Raw genomic sequence first — 14,938 nt, 5'->3', positions numbered from 1 at the left:
TAGAACCTCTAGAACCAGTAGAACCTTTGAACCAGTAGAACCTCTAGAACCAGTAGAACCTTTGAACCAGTAGAACCTCTAGAACCAGTAGAACCAGTAAAAACTCTAGAACCAGTAGAACCTTTAGAACCAGTAAAAACTCTAGAAACAGTAGAACCTCTAAAACCAGTAGAACCAGTAGAAACTCTAGAACCAGTAGAACCTTAAGAACCAGTAGAACCTTAAGAACCAGTATAACCTTAAGAACCAATAGAACCTCTCGAACCAGTAGAACCTTAAGAACCAGTATAACCTTAAGAACCAATAGAACCTCTCGAACCAGTAGAACCTTTAGAACCAGTAAAAACTCTAGAACTAGTAGAACCTCTCGAACCAGTAGAACCTTTAGAACCAGTAAAAACTCTAGAACCAGTAGTAACTCTAGATCCAGTAGAACCTTTAGAACCAGTAAAAACTCTAGAACCAGTAGAACCTCTAGAACCAGTAGTAACTCTAGATCCAGTAGAACCTTTAGAACTAGTAAAAACTCTAGAAACAGTGTAACCTTTAGAACCAGTAGAACCTCTAGAAACAGTGTAACCTTTAGAACCAGTAGAACCTCTCGAACCAGTAGAACCTTTAGAACCAGTAAAAACTCTAGAACTCGTAGTAACTCTAGAACCAGTAGAACCTCTAGAACCTTTAGAACCAGTAGCTTCCTGCTGTGAACCAGCGTTGGTTCCGGAGGTCGTTGCTGTGTCCTGTTCCCTAAGCGAAGCGGGTCAGAGATCTTGGGGTTCTGCTGGGTCCGGTCAATGTTCTGAATCCTGGTTCTTGTCCTTCAGAATCCAGGAGCTGTTCATGGAGCTGCTGTCCAACAGCCGCCAGCTGCGCTGGTTGTCCTGCAGCTTCATGCTGGGTCTGCTGACGCCGCGCTCCTTAGCCCGCCTGTCCAACCAGTCCGCCGAGACGCTGCAGCACCTCAGTTTCCTGGACCACCAGCAGGGTGAGTGCGCCTCCTGCTGTGATGGATGAGGAGCAGCCGAGGCAGATTGTCTAAGCATCCAGCCTTCCTCCTCTCCTCTTCCTCAGGGCCCCTCGTCTCGCCGTCGGAGCTCGATCGGCTCTCCAACCTTCACTCCCTGGCTCTGGATTTTCCCGACTTCTCGTCCGAGCTCTGCGCTCTGCTGGCGTCTCCACGCAGAGCTCCCCTCCACCGCCTCTCCCTGCTGCTCAACGGCGCCGCCCTGGAGTTTAAATCGTTAGAAAGCACAGCAAGAGAGGACGACTGGAAGGCGCTGGTAACTAGACCTGTTTTCAGCCGTCTGTCTGTGAGCCCAAAGTCGTTCTAATAGACTCCACCCCCCTGCAGGTACGGGTCAGCGCTAACCTGCGGGTGTACGTCATGGCCCTGGAGGTGGACAGCTCAGAGCTCCTCAGGGTCCTGAAGCCCAGCCTGCCTCTAGAGCGCCTCCACCTGGACAGCTACAGCACGCTGGTGACCGATGGCACGCTGGAGCTCGTCTCCCAGCAGTACAACAAAACCCTCACCCACTTCCTGCTGCTGAGGGACGGCCCTGGCTTCCCCGACCTCAGCGTCAACCGCAACGAAGACCCGCTGGTCCTGCTGGCCTGGAGGTGCACCCAGCTGGCTGTGCTGGTGATACACGGTGAGCTGATGTGAGGGTGAATGGATGAAGGTCAGAGTGAATGTGAGGCCGCCACCTACGAGGAGAAGCGAGCAGTTAAGCTAAGCTATTGTCCCATGGCGGCACATCACCTGTGATGTTTAATTAATAAACACCTCAAGCTTTTAACAAGCTAAACATGAACAAAGTAAAGAAAAAAGATCATTTGTTGCCTTCATAGAGTGTTTCTCTCTGCGCTCATCAGCCCCCGGCAGCAGCTCTGCTCATACTCAACTTATTTTAGGATATTTTTCGGTTTTTGGGGGAATCCAAAGTTTCTGCTGAAAGCGGTGGACCGCCACAGCAAAATAAAAGCTTCTCCTTCACAATAAAACAACACGGTCAACCAACGGCTACGTTCACGCAGAACCCGATACGAATCTGATCTTTTCAAATGTGTCTGAACGGCCAGGTCGCATTCATCCGACCCGAACGCCATTAGTAACCGAAAAAGAAAGACGACCATCATGGCGGATGATGATGATACAGAGAGCAGTCTTTTTTTTTATTTGATTAATTATTTAAACGCCAAATAAAAAAGCCTCATTAAACGTCTTGTTGAATACCTCATTGAATGCCACGTGTTTCACATGCGTACCGTCGGATAAAACTTTGAGACCTTCTTAAAATATTTATTTATGGCTCTTTAAAGACCTGATTAAAATCCCTCATCAAACATTTCTTTGAATGCGTCATTAACTGTCAAATACATCTCATAAGGTTGTTTATAAAATACCTCATTGAATGCCTCATATAATGCCTTTAGCCGGGCGTACGCTGCGCAATTTTTATTTTTTTTTTGTTGCCCTTTTCGGGGCAATTTTTCAGTCGTGCGAGAATTTTTCAATTCAGCCGACTTCCAGCCTGATGGTGAGTGGTGTAGTGTACAGGGGGTAACGAGGGGCGATCAGCGTCTAACGACCACCTCCCCATCAGGAATCATAAGTGAGAAAATCAAACATGTTAGAAATTCAGTCGGGAGTCGTAAGGTGGTCGTGGGCAAATCGCTCAGTGGGCAAACAAGGATTCTTCTTCTTCTTCTTTTTACTCTCAGAGGAAAACACAGCAGCATGGCGGGTTGCAAAGAGTGAAATGGAGTTAAATTGACAGACCGTAGTAGCCAAGCGCTTTCAGCACAAAATTGCTCAAATAGCCATGGCTGCGCGTTTCACTGTAGTGAGCTTCATATTCCTCTTCTACTCGTTTGACTTCTAGATAGACGAGTCCAAGTAGCGCCATCTCACTGTGGTGCTGAGTCCCACCTGGGTTTTAGACGTACAGTGTGAGCAGGTAGATCGCATCAGAGCGTCGGATCGCACATGCATAGTGAGCTGTGAACTCACACTGTACGACGAAACCGCAGGGTTTCGTCGTACAGTGCGAGCTGTGAGCTGTAGCTGCGTGCAAAGATTGAAAAAAATCGCACCGATTATGCCCGGCTTTATCGATGCCTCATTGAATACTTCTTTAACGTCGTCGTTCAGTTCCTCAGACGGCTCACTAAAGGCCTCAGGTTGTGCCGCGCTTCACTTTTTTAGTCGGTAAAACAGTTTTTTAGAGCGTTGTGTACTTTGGCTGACCTTTCTGTGTGGGTGGAGCCATGACAGATGGCGTGACACCAGTTAGTCCTTCTTTTCTTGCAGACTTTAAGACACATCTTGTCCATAACCCTCATCAGGTAAGCTTACAGATTTTCCAAAGCTTTCATTGATTCTTTCCATCAAGTCAGACTGTCTATTTAGAATGTCCTCTGGAAAACATGGCGATGCTGGGAAGCGGCTAAACATCTGTAGTGTTCAGAACGGCGGCGTGTTTCTGTGTGTCTGGTCTCTGGCGAAGGAACCCCAGAAGTTGTGACGTCTCTCATCTCTGCAGGTTACACCGTCTGGTCCCACAACCTGGTGGCCATCTCCAGGCTCCGTGGCTCCTGTCTCCGCGTCCTCACCGTGTCCGAAGAGAGCATCGACTTCGACCCGGACCAGTCGCTGTACACGGAGGGTGACCCGGTCCATAACCTGGTGAAGGAGGTGTCTCTGGGCCTCGGCCGCGTCTGGCACCCGTGCCTGGACTCCAGCACGGTTCTGTCCGAACCCACCCAGCATTTCCACCGCGAGCTGCGCGCCTTCAGCGCCGGCATGTAGACTGTGTGTGTGTGTGTGTCGGGGGAGGCGGGTGCATAGACCAGACCAGGTGGACCGACGGCGTACAGGCAGAGCCGAGCCGGACCGGACATCACCTACTGGATCGGTTTGATTTGAGGTTTTAAAGTTCAGCACAAAGTCATGAAACCAGATCAGTCTGCAAAGATGGTCCAGTCCGGTCCAGCCTGGTCTGGTCTGGACACAGTTTGGTCTGCACTCGTTTCCATCACCCTAATGACCTACAGAGCCTCTCTGAGACTCTGAATCCCCCCCACTCCAATGTGTTTTATCTCATAACCCCCCCCCCAAAAAAAAAAAAGTGTTTGAATGCAGATTTCTGCTCACAGACCAACAGGAACCAACAGGAACCGGCCCGTAGAGCTTTGTTTGGCAGCAGGGGGCGATCTGATTGGCTGTTTGTTCATTTACTGTTTTTTAAGGTCAAAGGTCATTATTCGGGGTTTCTGAGCTGCTGATGGAGAGTTTGTTACACTTCCCACCCTGTTCACCTGCTGCTGACCTCAGAGCCAAACTGGTTCTGGTTCTTCCAGCGCCGCCTCTGATCTGAATTTAGCCGATGACCCGAAAGGCCCAGAGGCCTGGAAGAGAAGCTGCAGCTTCCATCTGTTTCCTTGGTGCCATATGAAGCGGTTCTTACCCTTCCTTCCTGATCAGACCCTGACGGTTCTGGTCAGATCATCACTCTGACCGATGTGCAGAACAATCAGTTACCTTTTTCTCTTTTGACACGGTTGCCTTAGAAATGGCTCCATCCTCCCCGGTTTGAACGGTTCTGGATGCCGCCATCAAACCGGGCCCTCGCACCCGCCAAGCGGACCTGATCATACATTTGTTTTCAACGATTAAGGTCGAGGGAGGATGGAGAGTCTGGAGGTCCATGTTTCTTCCCTTCCAGCACTTTACTGGGTCCCAGTAAGCGGGCGTTGTCGTAACCTGGTTCATCTGCTCCCTCCTGGGTCCGTATCAGTAGAGGAACCTCACTCTGGTACCACTGGGTTCTGGTTCCTTTTTTTTTTTTAACCTCCTTGTGAGTTTTCTCTGACTGGAAGGCTGATCAGTCTGGTTCTGAGGACCGAACGGAGCCGATACTTGAATAAAGACCGCCTCGTGGTCCAATCAGACCTGAATAGTCGATGGTTCTGGAGTCCAAAGCTTGGTTCTGTGGGTCTGATTTTAGTTGCTGGTTGATGAATGTTCTGATGAATCCGGTAGAAGCGGGTTTGTTCTGGATGCGGTTCTAACTGCCAAAGACCAAAGTGGAGCAAAGTTCAGAAGTGGACCGATGTAGCCTCCTGGTGGCGCTCCTGGGGGACCATCCAGAACCGTTCAAACCAAAGCAGAGCTGCTGGCTACCAGAACTTTAGCTCGGCTCGGTCCTTTACCTCTGACTGGTACTCAGGGTCCATGATTAGCTGATGTCACGCAGACGTCAGAGATCCAGCGGAGGTTCTAGGAGTTCTGCTTGTGCCGTCCCTCTGGGGGCCGACGGCTGGTCCGGGTCTCCCCGGTTTGGAGTTAATTTGAAGCTGTAAACATTTTCTGCTGCTAGAAGAAGAACATTCCAGGAGGGGGAGGAGCTTCTCTGAACAGATATTCTGTTTGTCGGTGCAGCGCTTCTGCCTCTTCTGTCTCCGGACCTTCAGTTCAAGCAGACCGGTTCTGGTTGGTCCGGTTTGATTCTGGGTGCGCTGCCGTCGGATGAGGAAGTGAATCCACAGAGCTGGCCTCTAGCTCCCTCCCTCATTGGTCGACCCGTCGGACCAGACGCTGTCCGGTTAGCTTTGCGCCAAAGCAGCCAACTTACCGCGTCGCTCTGGGTCTGACTTCCTGTTAACTTATGATGAAGTGACGCCTGCTGCTCTGTTGACGGGTTCTTAACGACGTCGCTGCTGAACGGCAGAGGAACCGTCGGACGTCGGTGCCGAGAGGTTCAGATCTGCTCCGAAGCCTGCAGGGACCCAAATGTCCCGATTAGCCAGGCAGGCAGGCGGGCCTGCCATCCAACCAGAACCGCCTCACAACTATGCAAGAGGAGCGCGGATGATCCAAACTCCACCTGGTCTTTGGATTCTGTTTCTCATCCTCTGACAGACGGTAGATGTGAACTAATGAGACACTGCAGTGACGATACCTGGCCTTATGATGATGATGATGATGGTTTGTAATCATTTTAGTCTGAAGATCTCCTGAATCCGGTCGGCCAACCCGGCGGCGGCGGCGGGTCACTCTTGGTCTCTGTGAGACCGGCTAGGCGGCCCGGTTTTATCGTGGTACGAATGTTGTGCATTTGTTTCAAATCAGGACAGTTTGCAATAACAGCAGTTTAAACAGTGGCCACAAGGGGGCACAAGCAGTGCTGACGGCGCCCGGCTACGTCTTTAGAAAACCATAGCGGAAGAGAGATCTATATACAGAGAAGTCAATCTATATATGTGTACCTGCTCGGCGTGTTTGTGACGTGTCGCCCTCGCTTCGGTTCTTCAACAGGAAGTTTATCCTAAAGCCACACAGACGCCATGTTGTCATGTTTTCTTTTTATTTTGCAGAGATGGTTTTAAGTTGTTGTTGCTGAAAACTCGTGTTCCTGTGAGACTGTTTGGTGATGTAATAGCGCCCCCTAAACGGAGGGGGGCAGATCTGCAGGAGAGGGATTGGACTTTTATTGAGAATGTTGATGGGTGTTCCTGTTGGAGCGATAAGAGGGAAACCTGCAGAACCGATGCTGAATGGATGCTTCTCTTCTTTTAGTCTGTGAATAAAAACATTAAAAAGCTGCTTTGTTCTCGTTTTTTTTTTTTTTTACATCAAAGCTGCTCTTAAAGAGGGAAACAGAAAGTACCAGCGCTTTCCTTAGAGCTGCAGAAACAGATCCTTTTATAAAGGAGGCAGGGAAAGCAGAATAAAGCCTTAGCCTCGCTGCATGCAGTTAGCCGAGCCTTGTTGCTAAATAATTCTATAAACCTGTCAATCAGCCGCACTTTCTAACAGACTGTGACATTAGCGCTGTGGATGGGAGGAGGTCTGAAAATAAAGCTGCTTTCAGCTCTGGGAGCAGGAGAGCTGCTCCTCAGGATGCTCCTATCTTTAGCATTGAAGAGGAGCTGCTGAGCTAGAAAACTTTAACCAGAGTCTATGGCGAAGATTTATGGAAATACGTCACAGATACAACAACGGATGAAACAGATTAAAAATTTATCTTGCACATCTAAAATATATATAAATATATTTGGATATATTTTTATATATTTTACATATACATACATTTTATACTTTAATTACTTTTTTACTGAAATAGTCTGACAGACACAGATGCCAGATTATTTTTGTAAAAACAACAGATATTTGTTTTACAGTGCAGTGAATTCATCTGCTTCTGTCTCCTTGAACCCCAGTGGGCCTCAGCAGATGGCCGCTGAGACTGAGCTTGGTTCAGCTGGAGGTTTGTTCCTGTTCAAAGGGAGTTTTTCCTCTCCACTGTCGCTACAAGCATGCTTAGTGTGAGGGATTGCTGAAAAGTCAATGAGTCGATGCAATCAGCTGGTTTTCCTTAGATAGAAAACTTTGAATCAATCTGACTGGATGATCTGGTTGAACTGGAAAGTGACCTGAGATGACATGATGTGAATTAGAGCTATAGAAATAAACTGAATAGAACTGAATTCGGTATTTTAAAGTTTCTTGATGCCTCCTGAAAACTGGTTGTGCACCCCCTGGATCAAGGTAAAGTAAGAGCCACTATTGCTGATAATACAGTGAAATAAAACCAGGCTCCTCGCTGTCGGCCCCCAGACTCGCCTCAGTGCTCTGGCTGCTGTAGCTACTTTGAATGCTCATCAAGTTCAAGGCCTCCAAAAAAAATGGCCCTCTGTCTGTCTGCATGCAGAACAGCACCACCCAGGATTTACAATGGATGCATTCAAATCAGCAAACCTGCAGAACAGGACTGTTTTACATGGAGAACAGAAATATGGAGTTAAAATAAGCTTCAGCTGAATATCAGCCTCCATCTAAATGAACCTATAGACCCGGCAAAGTGGGTCCTGGAGGGCCGCTGTCCTGCAGGTTTTAGAAGTTTCTCTGCTCCAGCACAGATTATCATAATTTATAGTTGATTTATTAACAGGCTTTTGCTGAATTGCAAACATCAGAATAATCTGTGCTAAAGCTGAGAAACCTCTTAAACCTGCAGGACAGCGGCCCTCCAGGACCAGCTTTAGGGAGGCCTGCTTTACAGCAGGAACCTTCTAGCCTGCAGGTTGTTGTAGGTCTGCTAATAACCAGCAGGTGGCAGCAGAGCTCCATGCTGTCACACAGCTGAAGATTTAGGAGCTCCTCAAACAAAATCAACTTTTTTCACTTTTAATGATCCTGTTCATTTCTGCAGAGACCAGAACAAGTTTATTTCTGTAACACTTCAGGAGAGACGATACAAAAAGCTGAATGTGGAAAGAAAACTCAGAGAAGATTAGAAAATAATCATAAAACATGATGGTGAAATGATTGATAATGAAAGGAAAGTTAGACTCGATCTATTCTGGGTCCATAGATCAGTCTAACCAGAGAACTGAGCCAGAAAAGAAAAGTTAACATTTTGCTCTCAGTTTGGTTTGATTCTCACATTTTATAAGTTCATCTAATTCCAACAAATAAAACCAGAGGCGTCAACTAGCAAAGTACAAATAGTCAGTAGAAATGTTGGCTATCTATACTTTACTGGAGTAATTAGTTTTTATTTTTTTGGTTTCTCCGTGAATTTTAAAAATAATCTTGTTAGTTTTATTTCATTTCAGCTTATTTTCATTATGGCCTGTTGGTATTTAAGAAAAATTTTTAAAAAACCATCAAAATAATTAGTTTCATCCAAACAATTAATTTCTTTGTGGTTGGACTCGGTGCTGCCCCAACCTGCTGCTCAACACAAACCAAAATAAATAGTTTTTCAAGATGCTGCAAAGTTGAATGTTTCAATTTGCATTTTATCAAAACAAACACAAGGCTTTGTTTAAAATTATTGTTTTTTTTTACTGATTAAAGCTAAATTTATTAAATCAATGCGACCTATAAGTTTTAGGTATAAATAATGATCCATTTGTTATTCCTGGCTGACCGGACTTTGCTTTTGAGGAACCTTCGGCTCAGACGGTAACAATCAAAACTTCTTTTATTGATAAAGGAGCGACCTGGAAACGTTCTAATGAATCTCAATCACCTATAAACACGCCTCCCACCCAGGTTGCCGTTAGTAACAGAGCTGCATCCAGCTCCATGTCATTCTGCACCTCAGAGAGCTTTTCCAACACCTTCAGGGATTCAGACCGATGACTTCATTGCACAAACCGACGATCCAAACATCTTCCAACTGCAGTTTCTGCTGCAGAAGGAGCTCGGCGACAACGCAGCAGAAAGTGGACCGCACTGACAAATGCTGCAAGGGAGTCCATCTGTGTTAAGTGCATTACCTGCCAGAAGTCATTTGCTAAATTGCTTTAAGCACTCAGTGAAGCAAAGCATTGCTGAAATGATACGATTGAGAATTCATGGGGGAATTGACTTCCCAGAAGCTCAGAGACGTGTTAAGTGGACAGGAGGTGTTGGTGGCGGGATGCTTCCCCTCAGCTGTGGTCTGTCTGAGGACAACGGATGGGAGACAGGATCCTACTGATGGGGATGTGTTGCATCACAGCTGAAGGTGTGTCTTCCTGATCACATTTACTCCATAAACCATCAAATTTAATCACATCAAGCCTAAAAAGTCCATCTGAGGGGTTCTGGGTTCTGTTATGCAGAGGAATAAGCCTCAACTGGACGTTTAAGGCCTTAAACCAGCAGCAGAGGAGGAAGACTACAGGAAGCACAGCGTTGGCTCAGTGGTGATCTGGGAGGCTTGTTTCCTCTGAATATGGAAAGATTATAAAATAATCAGGCTAATTATGCTGATTAAGAAGAAGATGAATCCAAACAAAAACAAGGCTTTGGCTCACTGCAAAAACCATCTAAAAATGAGTAAAAATGTCTTTAATTAAGGGTATTTACCCTTAATTTGAGCAGATAAAGAAGATAATCTGCCAATGGAATGAGCATTTTTACTCTTAAAATACCGGTAAGTATAAAATTAGATAACTAGATATTATGCACTTGAAATAAGAGACTGTAGTTGTTGTTTTTTTCTCACTTTAAATGTAACTTGCCTTATTTCACTTGCCAAATGTATCACCTGCTTAATTCAAGAACAAATGCCCTTTTGCAAGGCTGTTGTATAAAACCTGGACCTCAACGCTATTTCTGACATTTTGAATTAAAAAAGCTTGGATGGAAGAGAAACGTCTTCAAACTTGGAAACAAAGTCCAGCAAAGTACATTTAAAAAAATAATCAGGTTTTTGAAAACAGCCCTAAAAAGACACTCCTCTGCAAATCCCTTCATTTCTACACATACGGCGACTGCTGTCCATGTGCGAAGCACGGTGTTGCCAACTCCTCAGCTAGAAAACTCATTATTGGCTGTCCTAAAAGGCACTAGATGACATCATTGCCTAATTTGCATACCTCCTGTCATCGGGCTGCAGGAGATTCAGAAGATTCAGAGATTTTTTTTGGCTGTCAAAGAAGCGCAGAGAGATAGAATAGCAGGGAAGAAGAAATGTGGGGACTAAAAACAACAAAAAAAAGCAAGTAAAGAAAAATACATATAATTCAGCTATTTAGATCCACATTCCATAGGAATTGGTGATATAAATACACCACTAGATGTAAAGGAAAAACACAAAGAAGAAAGCAGTAGCAGTGCATCGACACACGGAGACCGCAGGAGCAGAAGGGAAGAGAATCAGGATGTAGAATGAAGATGCTGTTATTTTATGAGACAAATGTGTCATTTATAAATTATTTTCATGATTCAAGTCAGTAATCTAGGGTGGGATTAGCAGTAGCTTTGCACATCTGAATTCAAAGTTACTCTCACTGCGGCAGCTCAGGCAGCCTGCCCTGCATGTTGAGAGAGAGAGAGGCTTATGATCGTCTTGCTCAGGAGGACAGAGTTTGGTGCTTTTATGTCACCAAAGTCTCCTTGAACACAGAAAAACAGTCACTAGATTTGGCGCTAGAGAGAGCGAGAGAGAAATGCAAGAACCGTCCTTTTCCAGGAGCTGGTTTAGCTCCAAGGCTAGGCTGACTGCCTGCAGTGAGGCTAACTGCCTGCAGTGAGGCTAACTGCCTTTAGCAAGGCTAACTGCATAGAGCAAGGCTGACTGCCTTTAGCAAAGCTAACTGCCTTTAGCAAGGCTAACTGCCTGCAGTGAGGCTAACTGCCTGCAGTAAGGCTAACTGCCTGCAGTGAGGCTAACTGCCTTTAGCAAGGCTAACTGCCTTTAGCAAGGCTAACTGCCTGCGGTGAGGCTAACTGCCTGCGGTGAGGCTAACTGCATGCAGCGAGGCTAATTGCATGCAGCGAGGCTAACTGCATGCAGCGAGGCTGACTGCCTGCAGCGAGGCTAACTGAATGCAGCGAGGCTAACTGAATGCAGCGAGGCTAACTGCGTGCAGCAATGCTGATTGCATGCGGCGAGGCTAACTGCATGCAGCGAGGCTAACTGCATGCAGCAAAGCTTACTCCATGCAGTGAGGCTAAGGCTTTATCCTGCTTCCCTGCCTCCCTTTTCAAAGGTCAGGATCTGATCCAGCATGGATAAAGACAGCTAGGACTGATTTAAAGCACTTTATAGAAAAGGCAAAGAAGAATGAACAATCTGGGATTCACATGGAAAATATTAGAAAATATAATCTACTTTTTCTACATGTTTGTTAATTTGCTCATAAATAAACACATTCTCAGAAAATAGATAGTTTTTATAAATTAAAAAAATATAACGCTGACTAATAGCTTCTCTATTATTAAGCCGGTCCATTATTTTTTTAGGTTCTTGACTCAATATTGAACCATAAAAAACACAGATTTATCTTCACAGCCTCAGAAGGATAAGATTTATGTACAAATGAAATGATGTTTTGTTTTTATAAAGTGTTTTATAATGTTGTTTGTTGTTGGCATTCATATAAAAATACTGGTGTGATAACTTACTTAGTATACTTAGTATGCGTTTGATTGGTTTTTGGTATACATCTATTTTGAATTCATAGCGCCGCCTGGAGAAAAACTCCACCAGGCCCACTGCTCATTACACACGATTGCTCTACGGTAGTAAAAAATTAGGTTTCATTGTGTTGCTAACACTTTTCTACTGTGTGCTGAAAAATGCTACTCACCTCTAGTGCAGCTTTCACAGACAGGCACTGATTACTAGTGTTGCGCCGATGCAAATTTTTGGCCCCGATACCTGGCTGTGCAGCATCAACTGATACCATCTGTTTGAAATGAATGTGTGTGTATCTATGAGGAACTGCATACTCCTTGGATGTAAAATAATTGCCATCATGGCTTTGTCAAGCTGCTGCCTACCTTTGTGAAGCAAAGTGCCCTATTTGTTGGATACGCGCCGATACTGATATCAGCATTTTAGTGCTGGATCGGGGCCCCGTCCGATACTGGTAACGGTATCGGTGCAACGCTTCTGATTACGTTCCATTGCACTTATATATATAAGGCAAGTTGGATTCTACAACCTAAACAACCTAAAGCCAGTTTAGTTGCAGAAAAACTTCTTGTGCAGAAGTTCTGCAGAACTTTGGCTTTAAAGGATCCTGTGGACCTAAGTCTGATGAACGACTGGATAAAATGAGTGAAACCAAACAGTCGGTTTCTCCACTGATGGCGGTTCTCCTGTTTATGCTACAGGAATATTTCCTTTATCAGTGAGGCAGCTTCTCTCAGCTGCTTTTTGAAATAAAGGTGCTAGGAGGGTCTGATAAGGTGGGAGGTTTAGCGACACAAGCGCTAAGTTGGCAACACTGGTGGAGCCCTGGATTCTTTACCAAACAGGACTCGTGTCTCAGACATAGACAACTTTTATATTTATTTTTTAAACACAGGAAGCTGAAAGGATTTGCTGCTGCTGAAGTTCAGATGGGGCTTCGGTTCTTTCTTTGTTCAGATGACTCCTGGACAAAGAAAGCTGCTGTTCCTCCTGAATGACGCTGCAGACGTGACTCCAGCTGTGTGCTAGGTCATCAGCAGAGCATCAAACTAGACAAGTTTTCTCTTTGTGAGGCTGGACTTTTTGGTATTAAGCTTCCAGACAACAGAAACTGTGCAGCTTCTGTTTGAACGGCAGGAAAAAAACACTAAACTAGTGAAATCTTCCATGTAGGTCTTTAAAGCTCGGCAGGCAGAGAGAGCAGCTCATTTCACTCCAACCATTGCTGCACATTTCATGGTGTTAACAGTGTCAGAAAATCCCATCTCATACAAACACCATTTTCCCTCCACAGCAGCGTTTCCTCCCTCCTCTGCAAGCAGTGATGCAATAACCACGGCTCAGAGACTCATTTCAAGGAGCATCATGGCTGCAGCAGGCATCATTTTAAGCTCTGACACCAATCTGTCCTGCAGACTTTAATAACGTCACATAAAAACCCCAGAATGTTTTCAGGCTGAAGGTTTTCATGAATTTCAGATTTATTGAAGGTTTTTGTAGTCTAGTTAGCAGAGTTAGTGGACTAGTTAGTAAAACTAGAAATCTATAGGCAACACTGATGGATTTAGAAATGACCTGATTTTTCATTTAAGCTTTCCTCGTCTTCATCGATCCCAGAATAGTCAAAAGTTTCACTAATGATTTTACTTTCTAAATGTTTGTCGTTATAACTTTGCAGGCTTTTTGGAGGCCTTCCAGAATTAGTCAGTTTGGCGTCTTTTAAAATCTAATGAGAACAGTAGGAGAAGAAATTTGATTCAGTTTATTTCTATAGCGCCAATTCACAACACATGTCATCTCAAGGAAGTTTCCAGTTCACCAGATCATCCAGTCAGATTGATTCAAAGTTTTCTATCTAAGTAAAACCAGCTGATTGCATCGACGCATTGACTCTTCAGCAATCCCTCACACTAAGCATGCTTGTAGCGCCAGTGGAGAGGAAAGACTCCCTTTTAACAGGAAGAAACCTCCAGCAGAACCAGGCTCAGTGTGAGCCGCCATCTGCTGAGGCCGACTGGGGTTCAAGGAGACAGAAGCAGACATAGAAAAAGAAGCATAGATACAAAAGGCAACTGTCAACCAGCTCCACAGGCGGCCCCGTCCAGGAAACACACAGCCAGACAGACGAGCTCCGAGCCAGCTCCCATGTCAGAGGATGAAGAGAGCACATCCAGTTAGTCAAGGTCAGAGAAACAGGACTACACTGAAAAACAGGCCAAGGGATTGCTGAGGAGTCAATGACAAAATGCAAGCGAAGGCTGCAGGACTTGTTTGTCACTCATCCACAAGGAACATATCTTTCAATTGATTGACTGGATGCGACCAACTGGTTTTCCAAACCAATATGACTGTATTTTCTCTGTAAAGTGAATTGGAGTTATAGAAATAAATGAATTAAATTGATTAGAATGGAGGAGGTTCCAGGTAAGTGTTCTCTGGAGGATCGCAGCAGGCCGAGAACTCTAATCTCTGCTATCCGTAAAGCTCAATAATAAAAGGCTGTCCTGCAAAGAGGTTCCTTGCTTCCACATGAAGAAAAGCTTCAGCCGCGATTCAAAAAATACTTTGAGGAATCTGCATATCGTCTAAAAGAATCTTACGATCAATTTGGGATCAATAGAGTTTCGCTCCTCTAAACTTCACTCCTTCTTTATGCACTGAATGAACTCTGCCCAGTTGGTGGCTTTCATGCTCATATTATCCATCGCTTGAGTTTAGAAGTCACTGACCTGAGCCTCTACTCCTGCAGAGAATCCAGTGAGCCCGCTGCAGGAGACAAGCAGCATCTCGCTACTTCGATAAACTGTCTTTTGAATATATCACTGTCTGTCTGGCCTAAATTCTGGGTCCTGCTCTGAGCCTTCTGACAGAAACGAGTAGATGCCAGAGGGAAAACCTTTCAGAACGTCGAGAGGCTCGCATCATCGACCCGCCGCTACACAAACATGCATGCACCACAACAACAAGGCCAATTCACTTCTAGGTTGTTTCCATCCCAGCCCCACCAGGAGGTCCCACAT

The 14,938-nt window shown here is 45.4% G+C and overlaps 1 protein-coding gene across 1 annotated transcript in view; it reads left to right on the top strand.

Moving 5' to 3' along the window:
* Positions 1-6,605, top strand: part of fbxo33 (F-box protein 33) — an 18,511-nt gene extending 11,906 nt beyond the window's left edge. The window contains exons 3-6 of the mRNA XM_015396596.1: positions 825-985; positions 1,072-1,280; positions 1,352-1,649; positions 3,543-6,605. Of these exons, the coding sequence (XP_015252082.1) occupies positions 825-985; positions 1,072-1,280; positions 1,352-1,649; positions 3,543-3,808 (934 nt within the window). The 3' untranslated portion in view covers positions 3,809-6,605. The remainder of the gene's footprint in view (positions 1-824; positions 986-1,071; positions 1,281-1,351; positions 1,650-3,542) is intronic.
* The last annotated feature ends 8,333 nt before the right edge of the window (positions 6,606-14,938 follow it).

Source organism: Cyprinodon variegatus, unplaced genomic scaffold (assembly GCF_000732505.1).
Source record: "Cyprinodon variegatus isolate N-32 unplaced genomic scaffold, C_variegatus-1.0 Scaffold807, whole genome shotgun sequence".
NCBI lineage: Eukaryota > Metazoa > Chordata > Actinopteri > Cyprinodontiformes > Cyprinodontidae > Cyprinodon > Cyprinodon variegatus.
Note: the sequence above shows the minus strand (reverse complement) of the source record. Positions and strands in the feature narration are given on the sequence as shown.